General features: G+C 56.8%; 2 protein-coding genes across 10 annotated transcripts in view; one reads left to right on the plus strand and one right to left on the minus strand.

The window, feature by feature from the left end:
* The window catches only part of sycp2l (synaptonemal complex protein 2-like), an 8,590-nt gene extending 2,515 nt beyond the window's left edge, over positions 1 to 6,075 (minus strand). The window contains exons 1-22 of one of the 7 annotated variants that reach the window (XM_019887525.1): positions 5,672 to 6,072; positions 4,943 to 5,062; positions 4,755 to 4,868; positions 4,567 to 4,668; positions 4,467 to 4,491; positions 4,312 to 4,391; positions 4,157 to 4,245; positions 4,047 to 4,081; positions 3,697 to 3,839; positions 3,418 to 3,470; positions 3,295 to 3,340; positions 3,121 to 3,213; positions 2,975 to 3,047; positions 2,699 to 2,889; positions 2,203 to 2,302; positions 2,081 to 2,130; positions 1,868 to 1,934; positions 1,715 to 1,794; positions 1,567 to 1,609; positions 1,175 to 1,276; positions 336 to 511; positions 170 to 264 (exon numbers count right to left, since the gene is read on the minus strand). In XM_019887525.1, the coding sequence (XP_019743084.1) occupies positions 170 to 264; positions 336 to 511; positions 1,175 to 1,276; positions 1,567 to 1,609; positions 1,715 to 1,794; positions 1,868 to 1,934; positions 2,081 to 2,130; positions 2,203 to 2,302; positions 2,699 to 2,889; positions 2,975 to 3,047; positions 3,121 to 3,213; positions 3,295 to 3,340; positions 3,418 to 3,470; positions 3,697 to 3,839; positions 4,047 to 4,081; positions 4,157 to 4,245; positions 4,312 to 4,391; positions 4,467 to 4,491; positions 4,567 to 4,668; positions 4,755 to 4,868; positions 4,943 to 5,062; positions 5,672 to 5,674 (1,880 nt within the window). In that variant the 5' untranslated portion in view covers positions 5,675 to 6,072. Of the gene's footprint in view, positions 1 to 169; positions 265 to 335; positions 512 to 1,174; positions 1,277 to 1,566; positions 1,610 to 1,714; positions 1,795 to 1,867; positions 1,935 to 2,080; positions 2,303 to 2,698; positions 2,890 to 2,974; positions 3,048 to 3,120; positions 3,214 to 3,294; positions 3,341 to 3,417; positions 3,471 to 3,696; positions 3,840 to 4,046; positions 4,082 to 4,156; positions 4,246 to 4,311; positions 4,392 to 4,466; positions 4,492 to 4,566; positions 4,669 to 4,754; positions 4,869 to 4,942; positions 5,063 to 5,671 lie in introns of all 7 variants that reach the window. The other 6 variants (XM_019887521.1, XM_019887520.1, XM_019887523.1 and 3 more) reach the window with 6 other exon arrangements.
* Positions 6,076 to 7,205: 1,130 nt separating this feature from the next.
* gcm2 (glial cells missing transcription factor 2) lies at positions 7,206 to 11,525 on the plus strand. 3 transcript variants are annotated; one of them, XM_019887528.1, is made up of 9 exons: positions 7,207 to 7,571; positions 8,733 to 8,796; positions 8,868 to 9,056; positions 9,135 to 9,247; positions 9,363 to 9,488; positions 9,592 to 9,851; positions 9,922 to 10,159; positions 10,689 to 10,971; positions 11,011 to 11,525. In XM_019887528.1, exons 1-8 carry the CDS (start codon positions 7,479 to 7,481, stop codon positions 10,947 to 10,949), a joined length of 1,344 nt encoding a protein of 447 aa, XP_019743087.1. In that variant the 5' UTR covers positions 7,207 to 7,478; the 3' UTR covers positions 10,950 to 10,971; positions 11,011 to 11,525. The 3 variants fall into 3 exon arrangements, with proteins under 3 accessions (XP_019743088.1, XP_019743087.1, XP_019743086.1); XM_019887529.1 differs by having other exon boundaries at positions 7,206 to 7,571; positions 10,860 to 11,525; XM_019887527.1 differs by having other exon boundaries at positions 10,689 to 11,525.
* The last annotated feature ends 2,624 nt before the right edge of the window (positions 11,526 to 14,149 follow it).

Genomic DNA, 14,149 nt, shown 5'->3' on the forward strand with positions numbered 1-14,149 from the left:
CACACACACACACACACACACACACATGCACACACACACACACACACACACACACACACACACACCCACCCCAGGTGTACTGTGGTCTGTACCAGTGTCGATGGGGAGATGTTATGGGAGGGAGGGAGGAGAAGGGGGGAGGGCGAGGCGCTTGGCGTGGCGTTGGTACCGGTGTTGGCCGATGTCATCGAAGAGCGAGATGATGTGCTGCTGATATTCTTTGGGCGACGAGTGAATTTGTGCTTGGACTTTCAGCCAGCAGTCCTGTTTTGTCAAGAGCCGATCAGAAATCGGACAGATGAATCGAATCGATGAAGTCGTCAAAAAAGGCTGACCTTGTAATGCTGTTCGAGGTTTCTTTTGAAGACGTCAAAAGCGTTTTGGATGCTAGCGGTCGCGTCAATCCGTTGCTCCGCCCCCAGCGGGTTGACAGCTTCCTCCCCTTTCAAGGATGGCTTTTCAATGTCATGTGGCTCCACCGCCTCCTCAGATGGCTCCTTGGGTAATGCCCCTTTAACAGCCCGGCCCCCCCCATGACAATCAGATTGAGAGTGAGCATTTTTGAGCTAGCGGCAGGTCCCTCAAGCCCGGACAGGATTACATCAAATGTTGAACGCCACTCGTGTCAATGGGAATAAGAGGAAATAACATCTTCCGTGTGACTTAGGATGCCAAAGTGGTTGTGCTCCGCATGGCCCTCAATTCGGTCACACGCGCTCTTTGCGTTCAGGCAGCTGTGGCGTCTCAACATAGCCAATCCCACAAAAATCAAGTCAAAGTGGGCTCAGGTCTGCTGAATGACAAAAACTATTTCGCACCCTGTTGGTGCTACTCACATTTCCATTTGGTGGTGGTGGGGGGACTCTTTCTGTCTTATTATTTCCCATGACTTGTCATTCCAAACTTTGGCAAAAAAAAAAGGACCTAAATGCAGGGACAATTTGATAGGCGATAGTCTGATGAGGTGGGCTGCACAGTCTCTGGTTGGCTAATGGAAAGCCCAACTATGATGTGTCCCTGGACGACAAAGAGTTTGACAGACTTGTGAAATACAAGCGGGAGCACTGAGGGCACGACTGCACGCGATGCTCTATGGTGGCATTGGCCCCCCCCCCCCGTACCCCAGCCAACCGTGTTTCCAGGAAACCGACACATACATCATCCCAAGGTGTACCTGCAGGTTCCACCCCCTGAGGCTCACGCCTGCCAGGTTGAGACCCCGCCGGTTGAACGCCTACAGGCTTCTCCATCGCATCATATTCGTCAGACAGGTCACCTTCCCCGAGCACAAGAGAATCATCATTAACACTGATCATCGTTCCTTCAAAATGTACACAGCTTATCTGGAATGTCCACGAAAGACGTCAAACCGTACTCGGGTCCAAACAAAAGTGACAATTGATGCTGCGCGACGGCGCGTGGAAAACAAAATGCAACTTGTACTCCACCGGCCGGAGCGGTGCCGCAACCGCAACTTTGTCGTGCGCCCTCGCCCTTCAAATCCTGAATGAGGCCACCACTTGCGAATACAACGAGAGACCCAAGGGGGAATGGAGAGTTCAAGACCTGAATACGGAGCCGCTCGCTTCTGATTCAAGCGGGACGCTTCCTGCAAGCAAACATCGAAAAGTAAAAAGAGTTGAGCCGTCTGCCATGTTGATTTGATCGGCGGGAAAAGAAAAAAAAAAGAATAGGCTTCATATTTCAAAAGCACCATCGGAGAGATGTCCACATTTTCTTCCTGAAGGACTCGAAGCCGCGGCCCCGCGCCAACAGCCGGAAAGCGCAATTCTTCTGAAAACATCCAAAAGCTTAGCTCTTCAAGTGCCTCCCTCCCGACCGCCGCTTCGTTCTCCAAGGCTCTCACCGGATGCTTTTGACGGCGTCGAGTGGACGACTTGATCAAAGGCCATCGCCGCTGTGCTTCGACAAGTCTGTGAAGGGATCAAGCATCATCCACAAAAAGGACAGCGGGGTCTGCGAATGCGAGCTGCCACCGCATTCACTCGGTGATCTTTTTCTTCAACGGCGGCCAAGCCATCCGTCGGCGCTCGTCATTCCAATGCCATCAAACCGTTACCTTGGGAAGCGAGGCCTCGTCATCGCCGCTCGGGGACGAGAGCGGAAGAACTGCGCAAAACGCACTGGGTGGGATGCCGATCGGTGGCCATCGCAGAGGAGGTTGATTTTGAAAGGACTTACCTTTCAGCTGAGCGCGTGGCTTCTTCCTGTAGGTTCTACCGAGTGGCCTCGCGGCGGAGGGGGAGGCGCGGACTCCGCCGGCCGAGTCTTTCTCCGGCTCCTGCTCGGACAAGGCAATGAGCCGGCCGCTCGGCGGGGCGGAGGGGGCAAAAGTCGCAGCGAACGGAGTCCGCTCGGCGGCGCGGTACCGCCGAGCGACCGAGACCGCGGTCACAAGTCACGCTCCTCGTACAGTATGTGCCCGTCGCAAGGCCTAAATCTTCCATTGGGAGGAAAGTCGGGATTTTGTGCGGCAAAAAGCAGGGCGAGGCGGAAGCCCGACGAAACTCCGAGCGCGTCGAGTCGCGACCTCGACGAAGCGAGTCGCACGCCGGTGCTCATTGGCCCGTCGGCCCTGCGAATCGCGAGCCGCTTCCAATCCGGAGACATGTCCCAACCCTCCCCAAACCAGTCCCCGGATCATCACTCGGAGCTTAGTCGGCGTTTGGGCGGCTACCTGCGACGGCAATGACGCGGCGTCGTCGTCTCCCCCGAAGACCCTCGCGGCCGCCGCCTCTAGCTCTCCGAGCAGCTCCGGCCGGAAGAGCAGCCTGACTCGGCGGCCTTTGCGACTCAGGTGCGTGATGGGAACGCTCAGGTGGACGCCGAGCACCGCCCGAGCCGCGCCGCCTTCTGGGAAAGAAAAGGCTGCGAGGCGAACGGGCCTCGGACAAAACCTTCCCGAGGAGAACCCGGGCCGGTGACGGCGAACGTTGCCGGTCTGGAGACGCACCGTCCGGCTGGACCTCGAGCTGGAAGCGCTCCACCTCTTCCTTGAGCAGGTGCACGGAACCCCACAGGAAGCCCTGCAACAAGTCCCAAGCGCGCGCATGGGCGCAATACGCCGTGCGCCCGAGCGGTCGCGCGGCTCGCGACTACCTGAGGAAGGTCAATGAAAAAGCTGATGCATCGCGATCCAAAGTTGAAGTCGACCCAGAACTCGTCCAGTTTGTCATCCGAGGGGCGGAAGAGCTGAGGAGGGAGAGGAGGAGGAGGCGTGAACACAGGAGACCAAACGACGCCTGCCTGAGCCACGTCACGTCTGCTTTCAACCTCTGTGGTCTCCAAGAAGGCTCTGATGCACGGGAAGGTCCAGACCCTGACACGCAAAGCACCCCCGTGTCAGCCAAACAAAGCGGAAAGCAAACACCCGCAGACGACGGCTTGGTTTCTCACCTTCTCACGTCACCTTGACGATTGTTCAGGAAGTTGAGGAAACGTCGACAATCCTTGCAGTCGCGCAGGTCGGGCGCGCGCAGACGAGAGAGAGAGAGAGATGGACGAACGGGTCGGAAAAAGATCGGACATGTTCCTGTTCAAATTCACGTTGCCCTTCATCGCCAAAGAGCCTCGCAAGGCCACACGTGCGCTTTTCCTTCTCATCGAAGGAAAAGCGCACGTGGGGAACCCCGGACGCGGACGTCACAGGGGCCGAGAGAGCGCTTCGACACTGACCACCTCAAAGTCCGTGTCTTTGATGCGAGAGAAGGCGTCGGCGACGTCGGAGCAGGAGAACCACCGACTGGCTTGCTGGGCTCGCTCCTTCCTGGGAGTCAGACGACACAAAGCCTCCGACAGGCTGACCTGCAGCTCGTAGTCTGCAACACAAGCGCACACGTCAACGGGCGTGGCGTGGCGGGGCGTCGCGGGGATCACAAAGGATCCCAGCAAACAAACGGGATTCCCGTTTGGTACTGCCGCCGGACTCCATCTCCGCCGCAGCCACAGCGGTGCGGAACAAAACGCAGTCGTTCGTCAGACCCGCGGTCGGCCTCTCTGGATTTGTGACGGCTCGCCCCACTCACCTCCGACCGTCTGAATGGTCGCCGCCACCTCCGGCCTGCGGACGCGCCCGACGTCAACCGGATGAGTCCGCGCGTACTCGCGGCAAGCTGGAGAACGTCAAAGCACTCACATGGTCTGCAGGAGCATCCGCTCCGATTGGACGCGCCTCCTCTGATCTCGGCTCAGGCAATCCAGGATGCTGTTGAACGTTCTCACCGCCTGACCGCCACAAACGCAAACGACGACGACAAAAACAATATACCGCTCGTAATAATCCACCGTTACCTCGAGTCTGACACCGAAGTGCAGTTGCGATTCCAGGAGCGTGAGCAGAAGTTCCAAAAGGGTCAAAGACAGCTCTAAGGCTAGCACACGGACAGACGGCCACAGATCAGACGTCCCGCGCGACTCCATATGGCGGAAACTCTCGCGCGACCAACCTGGGAGATGCGAGCGGCTCAGCACCTGAAAGACAGGCGGCGTAAAAGGCGCGGTCTCGGAAACGCAGGCGGGCCCCGACGCGCCCGTCGTGCCGCTCACCAGAAGGAAGTCGTAGAAGCTTTCGATGGGCCGCAGCTGAGCCGAGCTCCTCGGGGCTCGGGAGGTCAAGAGTTGGCGCAACGTTTGGAACCAAGACACCACCTGGCCCAAACCGTCACCGCATCATGACGTCGCGTTCGCCGATGGGGCGCGGGCCGTTCACCGGACGGAGAAGACATCACATTTACTTGGTGTGCGATTCCGAGACCGACCAGGGTCTCGTTGAGGTCTCTGTCCTCCGCCAGAATCTCCAAAGACTTCAAGACCACGTCCACTCGTCCGAAGTCGGCCAAGCTCAGCTGCTGCGCGTCACGGAAGGTGAGGAGGATGAGGATGATGATGATACGGGGGCGCATGGGGCGGGCGCGGCCGATACCTTGCGGACCAGCTGGCCCAGTTGGGCGAGCGTGCTCCCGCTCACGCCTTCGTCACGAAGCACGCGAGCCAATCGAGACGAGTCTCCACGAGACAGGCACGCCTCCATTTCCATCTCCATCTGACACATATTTCGGACCGCTCATTTGGTTCCGCGGCGACGGCACGCGACCGCGACGCCGATTGGAAACGGCTTGTTGTTTGCGCCCAAAAGAAACGCGCGCGTCCGTCCGCTGACCCGCAAATGCGCGTTGGACAATTCACGCGCAGAACTGAAAATTCACAAATGCCGAGTCATGAAAATGACTAAGATTTGATGGGGGGGAATATGAAAAACACGTGACCATCGCGGATGCATCTTTGGAGACGGTTATTTCCACTTGTCTTGCTCACACGCACCACCAGACGGCGCTCAAGCCCTCACTTTCCCCGAGTGCTTTGACGCGCACTCGCCCAAAACGAAGCAGAAAAGCAGAAAAACCCGATTAAGAGTCGAGCAAAAGGCTCGCCAAGCTCGGTCCGACTCGGATTGGCAGTTGCCGAAGACCAGGATGGACGCGGGTCATTTGAAAGCAAAGCGACGTCGCTTCATGAATTCGCGACGTCGCTCCGGACGCCTTTGACGGCACCGTCGCGTCGAAACGCGCAAACGAGTCGGAACGCGGAAGGCGAAAAGAATTGCGACAACGAGGATTCGAAGGCGAGGGAACGGAACCGTGTCGCTTCGTACCATGACGGCGAGTCGGCGGCGCTCGCAGCTGCGGCTCGTTGAGGTCGTTGCTGTGGTGCGGGGGCGCTCTTTATACGCGGCCGCCGCCAATCACCGCAACGTGCGCGCCACTTTTAACAGCCTGAAAAAAACGGCAGCAAAGTACAGAAACGCAAGACGGCAAAAAACAACAAAAACAAAAACCCCAAAACGGATGCGTTGCAAGCGAACCACCGCAAAAGGGTCTGACAAGAGCCTCGACGGCAAGTTAGCGCGTGCGCACGGCGCGGTGGCGGAGGAGGGCGGACGCGTCGCTCGCCTTCAACCCTTTTCGTGCCCTTTTCATTCATCTTCGCCTCGCTCACCGGCTTGGCGGACGCTTCTCCTCCCACTTTCTTCCCGACGCCCCTTCGATCGTCACCCTCGTTCTTAGGATTGGTTGAGCAAAGTCCGGTCGTGGTGACGCCACGACGAGTACGCGAGCGTTCTTCGCCGAAGACGTCCTCGCGTGAGACTTCGGCTCAGTGAGCAACCAAAGGATGAACTCGCTCCAAGTCTTCCGCTTCCCATCGAACGGCGGATTGATTGATTGCAATGAGTCCCAAATGTTCTGTTTCTGTCTGCTTGCGTTTGGATTTGTCAACTCATGTGCCCTTTTTTGTGCCCACCTGTTCTCGTTGTCAGTGTCCATGTCTGTTTGCCGGTCCCCCCCCCCCCCCCGTGTTTCGCCAATGAGCTCCCTCGAGCCTTTTTGTCTTGTCCACGTGTTTCTCGTCGTCTCGTCTCGTCACTTGTCTTGTATTGAGTTCCCCGACTTGTGTCGCTCTTCGTTGGCTCATTGTGAGCTGCGAGTATGTGAGCAGAATGTGTGCCGCTGTCATGTTTTGTTTCCTGTCCTAGTTTGGTTTGTTCCTTGTGATTTCCCGGCATTTTGGGGAGTACTTCGACTTCGTGTTTTTTTTTTTTCCATTGTACTCCCGTGTGTATTTTTTGTGAAATACATTTCGGTCACTCCACCCTGCTCCTCCCTGCCTCCTGCTTTTTGGGGTCCTACTCCGACGACCACCGCGCAAAACGTGACAAAATATCAATGACGTGCACAAATCCATTTTCCTGAGAGGATGCTAATGCTAAGATGCACAAGATCCATTTCATACCTAGGCTACATTTACGGAGCGGACAAACATCCACTGAAGGCAAGAGTGCATGAATGACGATTGTGTGTGTTCGTGCGTGCGGGTGTGTGAGTGGCTGAACACATTTCAGGAAGACGTCAGTGTGTCAAACATGTTTCAAGAACTTTTAGGATGAGAAATTCATTCACTTTACACCATTTCTGTCCAACGGCTACATTGTAACACATTTTCACACAAGCGCGCACGCGCACACTCACTTTCTGTAATTGATGACTAATGACTTGTTTGTTTTGGGAGAAACATTTCTTTGTTTCCACAACATCCCTACATGCTCTCTCTCTCTCTTTCTCTCTCTCTCTCTCTCTCTCTCTCTCTCTCTCTCTCACACACACACACACACACACACACACACACACACACACACACACACACACACACACACACACAAGGGCAGAGGTCCCTCCCCCAGCCAGGAGCGCGTTGAGTGTTTCACCTTCTTTTTGGTTGCAAGTGAATCGCCAGCCGACTTGCAGTGACAACAATGTTCGACCATCTTTGAGGACTTTTGCAGTCCGGACTTGTCGCGCGCTCCAAAGTCGCTCCACCGAGCACCCGAAAGCAACAGGAGGAGCAGGAGCGGGATCGCGATCAGGACCAGAAGCGAGACCGGGAGCGGGAGGAGCGCTTTGAGGATGTCTGGAGCCGAGGATCGCCAAGAGGCGGACTGCGTGTGCTCCTTCGGCATGAAGTCCACTTGGGACATCAACGACCCCAAACTGCCTCAGGTCATTGGACGTCACTTTCTCATTTTTTAGCATTTACCAATTATTGATTGATCGAGCGAAAATGTGGTACCAGAACAACGCAGCGCTTGTCCGCAATGAGGTCAAAATAAGAACAAATTCTCCCTCAAAACACCAAACGACTAAAATATTGAAGCGAACCTCGGTCAACAGCAAAGTTGAATCACAGATGGCCTTTTTTTTTAATTTAATTCATGTCGTCGCTTTTTTCAAGCACACGAGCTTTTTGAAATATTTTCATTTTTGTTTTTTAGATTGACCTGTAAAAACTTGCGCAAAACGGCTTTCGCTATGCGTTGTCATCTCGAGCTACGACCTTTCAGAAAACCAACCATATTGATATGTACTAGCTGCATGTTCTTATGATTCGTAAAACCTGAGAGCGGATCACTGCGAAAAACTCGAGGAAAGTTTACTTGCGTCTCTCACTTAGGAAAAAAAAAAACGACTGAAATATCTGGTGAGCATTTTATTCCCCAATTCATTTGCCTTTTTGCTTTGAAATGAAGAGGCAAATGCTCATCGGCATTCTCGCTGTACGGTGACAGAATTGTCATGTTGTCTCCCCAACAGTTTTGCTCTCATTCTTCTTCTTCTTCTTCATGTCGTCACGATTGCAGAATTCAGAATCATCCATTTAGGATGACAATCAACAATGAAATACATTTTCGATGAAGTGTTCATTAAAATACATCTGACACACAAAATGCTTTTTGGGAGGGTTGTGTACGTGTGTTTGTGTGTGCGTACGCAAGTGTTTTGGTTTCACTGGGAACAAAAATACAAAAACCAGTTTTTAGTGTTTAAACAACAAGCGTAGATATGCGTTTCACACACACACACACACACACACACGCGCACGCACGCACATGCGCACACGCGCACAGCACATGACTGATCAATATCTTGGGGTTGAAAATGGAACGTGGATGCTTTTGTTGCGTTTGCGGCCGACCGGCGAGCAGTCCGTCGTCTCCGTTTGCGACGAGCGGAGCGAGCGGCGTCAAGTTCGTCCGACTCGAGGAGAGCGGCGGATCGTTCGCGGTTGGCCCGCGAGGCGAACGAGCGCGAGCGCGCTCGGAAACGGACGGCGGCCGGCTAAGATCCTTCTCGATCCGGCTAAATCCGAACGACTGTTTGCAGGACGCGAAGCAGTTCGACCCGTTCCAGGAGTGGACGGACGGTTACGTGCGTTTCATCTACAGCGGTGAGAAACGAGCGAACGCGATGTCATCCCGCGAGGCCGCGCGAAATGTGCCAAGGTGACGCTGTTTTTAGCCGAGGACAAGAACGCGCAGCGCCACCTGTCGGGCTGGGCCATGAGGAACACCAACAACCACAACTGTCAGATCCTGAAAAAGTCCTGCCTGGGCGTGGTGGTGTGCTCCCGAGGCTGCGCGCTCGCCGACGGCTCCCGACTGCAGCTGCGGCCCGCCATCTGCGACAAGGCGCGGCAGAAGCAGCAGAGTAAGGCTCGTCCGTCCGGCGACCCCGAGGCGCGCGGGAGCCCCGTTGAAGCCGCGCTTTCCTGTCGTTGCGCTCCAGAGAAAGTTTGTCCCGGTTGCGGCGGCACTCTGGAGCTCCTCCCGTGTCGAGGGCACAGCGGCTACCCCGTCACCAACTTCTGGAGGGTGGACGGAAAAGCCATCTTCTTCCAGGTCTGCGATGCGTGCGATGCGGAGGTCGCGACGGCGTCAACGGGACGCCATGTGATGATTTTCAGCTGGCCGCTCTCCCCGTTGGGGTTGCGCTTCTCTTACCGCGCCGTTTCAGGCCAAAGGGGTTCACGACCATCCGAGACCGGAGTCCAAGTCCGAGACGGAGGCCAGGAGAAGTTCGGTCAAAAGACGAGTGAGCTCGCCGCCCTTCGCGCCAAAACGACGCCTCGTGGAATCCCAGGTAGACCGAGACGAGGACCGAGCGCTCCGAGTCGTTGTCGTCTCCTCGCTTATTCTTCTTGTCATCGTGCTTGTCGCCGTCGCGGCGGCGGTGGCGGGTCCAGGCTCTCGGCCCCGCCCTGCTCTCCTGCGTCGAGCCCGCCGACCGGATCTCCTTTCTCGAGCCGAGTTTCCCTCAGCATTACCCCGCGTTCCAAAGTACGGAACCCTACTACAACCACCACAACGCGCTGGGAGAGCCTTCCGCCGCCGGCCTGCAGAAGACGGCCAGTCCCAGACTCTACGTGGGTCGAACCGGGTACGAGTTCCAAGGCTACCTGACCGCGCCTTCCTACCCGGTCACCTCGGAATTCTGCGATCCCAGGTTAGCCGGACGCCCGTTCCGGCGTATCCCGGCGGCGTGAACGCGTCAAACCCGATGTCGCCATTTGCAGGGTGGCTCCGGTCCTCGGTGGTCCGACGTCCTCGGCGTCCGCTCCTCTCTCGTCGTCGTCGTCGTCGTCGTCGTCGTCCTCCTTGGATCCGAAAGCAGGCTGGAAGGATCTCCTGAAGAGTTCCGGTCCCTACGGCGACAACCACCATTACTACGGCCCGGACTATCCTTGCCGCTACCCGGGGAACCCCCCGGCTTCTCCGGCCGCGCTGCAGACCATCATCACCACCACCACCAAAGTCAGTCGCCTCCAACAGAACGTCGGGAAGCATCTTTGATATTTGTCCATCCGCGTCGAGTCCGGAATGCGTCAAACTGTCCCGCGTCCCACAAGAGTCGCTTTTGGATCCGTCCCGAGTCGACGTGAGCGTAAACTAATGCCGGATCTTTGTTCGGGGGCGCCCGAGTCCGGTCCTCGAGACCACCGTCCGCCATCCTCCATCGGGCTCGATTCAAACGAGCGGCTCGTCGGCCACATTTGCGGAAGCCCGAGAAGGATCCCGATCGTTTGAATCGGGCGCGTTGGAGGAGGGAGGCATCGGAAACGGGTTTCGTAGGGGCTCTCCGGGGCCGGACTTGAGCGGGCCCGTCTTCGATCCTCGCTCTCGGCGTCCGCTCGACGTCGGACATCCCGGACCTTATAAGAGTCGACGGAGACGCGGCGGCGCCGTCGATGCCGACGCGACTTTGTCGACCTGTGTAGATTTGATCCGTTTCAAGTTGCCGAGCGATCGATGGCACGTCGCTGATTGTGCCGCTGCCCCTCAGGTGTCGTATCAGCCGTGTCCGAAGGGCGCCGCCTACCAGTCGTGCCCCAAAGCTCAGTCCGGGCTCCCCGGCTGCTCCGCCCCGCTGGACGAGCCGTCGTCGTCGTCGTACTCGGCCGAGGTGAAGGTGACGGAGGAGTCCGGCGGAGTCATCAAGTCGCTTTCGTTTCAGCCCGAAGTGGTGCAGACCAAAACGGAGCGGGCGGACGCCTACGACTATCGCTATAGCTACGGCAACGCCTTCCGCTACGACGACTACTGACGCGTCGCCGACGCGCCGACGCGTTCCGCCCGTCGACGCTGGCGAATGACATCCGCGACGACGGGAAGCTCGGAAGAAAGCGCATCTTCTTTTGGGCTCCAACCTTTGAACGGAAACGGATTTCGAGAAAAACATCGGCTGCCTTTCCCTTTGTGGCCACGACGCCCTCATGATTGCGGCAACTGGAAAAAAAAAAAACAACACCGAAACAGCGAGGTGGGGGGGGGGGAACCCCTCGTCAGTGGAGTTAGCATGTGCAAGAAACCCGCACGACACGCCGGCCTGTTGCCAAGTTAGCACGTTGAAGGGACGCACCTGCGCGGCACGCTAGCCTGGACTTCCGCCGCGTGAGCGCGTTGCTTCCAGACTGGGCATTTTTCAACATTTCGTCTCGAGGACAAAAGCGCAGCGGTGACGTTTTCGTCTTCAGACTCAATAGAAGCAGATGCCATGTTTTGCTCGGCTTGATCCATGACTTCCTTTCATTTCCTGTGAGTGGCAAAACTGTCAATCGCCATGACAACCCTCACATGTCCTTTGCCATATTTATTCACCATCAAATGATGTCATCTTTGATCAGGCATATTCAGAACTCTATGCCTGCCCACACGTGCACACGCGCGCACGCACACGAGGGGTTTCCGGTTGTGTTGTCTTTGACCTGGCAGATGATAAAAAGGTGAATGTGAGCAATGTGGTTGGCCCAGAATGTGCATGCGCAAAAAACCATTAAGACCACAATGTGTGCGCGTGCGCGTGCGGGTGCGTGTGCGGGTGTGGGTGAGCGCGCACGAACAATGCGTGCGTAATAAATGTGTGCGGATGGGAAGTGTTTGGTATCTGTCACTAAGCTCCATTAGTCCGTGGTCTTGACCTTGCTCACACCTGCTCAGAATCGGCGAACACGCACAGACGCGCGCGCGCGTTCAAGGGAGTTCAAGGCCAGGCGAAGGTGACTGTCGCGAAGGTCGGCCGGAGGGCAGCCAAGGTGTGATGGCGGCCAGGTGCGAGCGGGAGGAAAAAGCTCCGCCGCCGTTGGCTCGACTCACACGTGTTTTGAGTTGCAAGTCAAGCGGCGTGCGGCAGGACGTCCACCTGGAGGACACGCACGAACGGGCGCGCGCACACGCAAGTGTGTCTGTGCAGTAATTCTATCCTTGGAGCAAGATCTTCTTATCTTATCTTCTTCTCCTCTGCTGATCTTCATCACTGACTTTTCACACGCAAATCTTCTCAGTTAAGTAAATCATCCCCCCCCCCCCCCCCCCCCCCCCCCCTCCCCCCCCCACGCGCGCACACTTTGTGTACTTCTGAGGACGGCTTTGACGTCGGCGCCCTCTTCTTCTTCTTCATCATTGTCATCATTTGACATTTGGAATCCCAAAGTTTTTGTGAACGAGAACGATGTGCGCCACAACTCCTGTGTGTCCCTCCGCCCCCTTGCCTCCAGACCAGTTTTGGATGTAATCGTATCATCAGTGCGTATCGGAGCGTCTCATCAGCGTCTCATCACGTAGACGTCCAGAACCAGCGCCAGCATGATGGCGCTTTTCATCTTCCTCTCTCAACAGGGATGCCAACATCAACAAGACAGACTCACATCAAAGAAACACACACACACACACACTGTGGTGTATGCGTGTGTGTGAAATGTTAACATCCCGAGGTCACGTGAAGGACACGCAGGTAGAGCAAGACGGCTACTGGGACCAGGTGGCTTGCTGATGCCCCGACAGGGAGTCCGTCTCCACCCGGGCGGGCGTCCCGGGCCGAAGGTGGCCGCATTGGTCAAAGTCTGCTCAAGTTGACCTCGGGATGGGACCCAAAAGCAAAAGAAGCCGTCGGATGGACGGATGACCTTCGGTGCCAACGTGCACGGATTTCAAAAGAAACATGAAGAGCTTCGAGCCACCAAAGAAGAAAGGAATCGGCAACGGCGGTGCGCTTGCTTCAATCTCTTTATTTGTCACTTGACAATAAAAAAAGAAAGAAAGAAAGAAAAAGCAGATTTTGTCTCATGGCTGCGCTCCGGAAGCTTCGGCGTCGGCTCGCATCCAAAAGATTTCACTTGGAAGCGAAGCTGGCAAAATGGCGACAAGCTCCGGGGCCTCGAGGAGCGCCTCGCTGAAAAAGAGCGCTCTGTTTTGCCCACTTCAGCTCAATTGATATCAGAAGGCAGGCGGAGCCCGGTCCGGGGGGGGGAGGGGGGGCCTGCCGTCTGGGAGCAGGCGCGTGCGCGCGTGTTTTGACACCACAGGAAGTTAGCGGCTGAGTGAAGAAGAATGAAGTGGGTTTATGTTGAAGTTTATCTTTGATGAGGGCTCAGGACGGGACAGGTCTGAGCGCGCGCGCGCGCTGATCTTCAGCCACCTGAAGGAGGCGGCAGGCAGGTCACGCGGTCTGATAGCAGGAAGCCGCCGAATAAACATGTCACGTCGTGAACTCACCTGCGTGCGTTGCAGACAGCGGCGCGTCACATGATGGATAACGTGCGTGTCACGCTCGCCGACCCGCATCAGGAATGCGAGCGACGCGGCTCGCTGAACGCTCGCGTGAGCGAAGGGCCGCGCCCTCCCGCTGGAACTTTTGTTCGGGCGTCTCCTCGTCTCCGATGGGAAAGCGCGAGGCGACGTCGGCCTTTCCCAACGCTTTGACCCACGAGGGCGTTGAGACCGCGAAGGCCGAGGCGGCGCGGTGCCGGCCTTCTTCTCGCCTTTTTCTTTTTTTCGGAGAACAATGCCTTCGGGGCGCCCTCGTTCGCATACGTCCGTGGCGAACGAGGCCGGCCGGCCCTGCCCAAACGAGCTCCTCCGACCCCGAAGGGGAGAGCGGCTCGCACGAATGCGCGCGCCCTCATCGGGAGAAAGTTTGCTTTGCGGCCATAAGATGAAAGCCTGTCGAGTGGTTCGGATGTGGAGGTGAGCAGGTGGCGGCCACGTTGGCGAGAAGTCCTGATGAAAGGCAGCCCGAGCTCAAGTGCTGCGGCGGCTCGCGTCGTAAAAGGGCCGCGCGGCCGGCCGAGAGCGGCGGCGGCGGCTTCCCGACAGCTGAGCCCCCCCCACGACAACGGCGCCGCTTGATGAGCGCGGATGAAGGCGCGTCTTCATCTTTCCAAGTGGCCTTGACTTTCCCCGGATCTCCCACCAGAGCTCTTCCTCCCATCAACTCGCTGCGCGTTGTTTCTTGATTGACTGCATTTC

Source organism: Hippocampus comes, unplaced genomic scaffold (genome assembly GCF_001891065.2).
Source record: "Hippocampus comes isolate QL1 unplaced genomic scaffold, H_comes_QL1_v1.1 scaffold393, whole genome shotgun sequence".
Taxonomy (NCBI): Eukaryota; Metazoa; Chordata; class Actinopteri; order Syngnathiformes; family Syngnathidae; genus Hippocampus; species Hippocampus comes.

Coding starts and splice junctions, on each gene's coding strand:
- gcm2 (XM_019887527.1), top strand. CDS start 7,479: ATGTCTGGAGCCGAGGATCGCCAAGAGGCGGACTGCGTGTGCTCCTTC. Junction 9,057..9,134: donor GGCGCGGCAGAAGCAGCAGA/GTAAGGCTCGTC, acceptor GTTGCGCTCCAG/AGAAAGTTTGTCCCGGTTGC. Junction 10,160..10,688: donor TCATCACCACCACCACCAAA/GTCAGTCGCCTC, acceptor GCTGCCCCTCAG/GTGTCGTATCAGCCGTGTCC.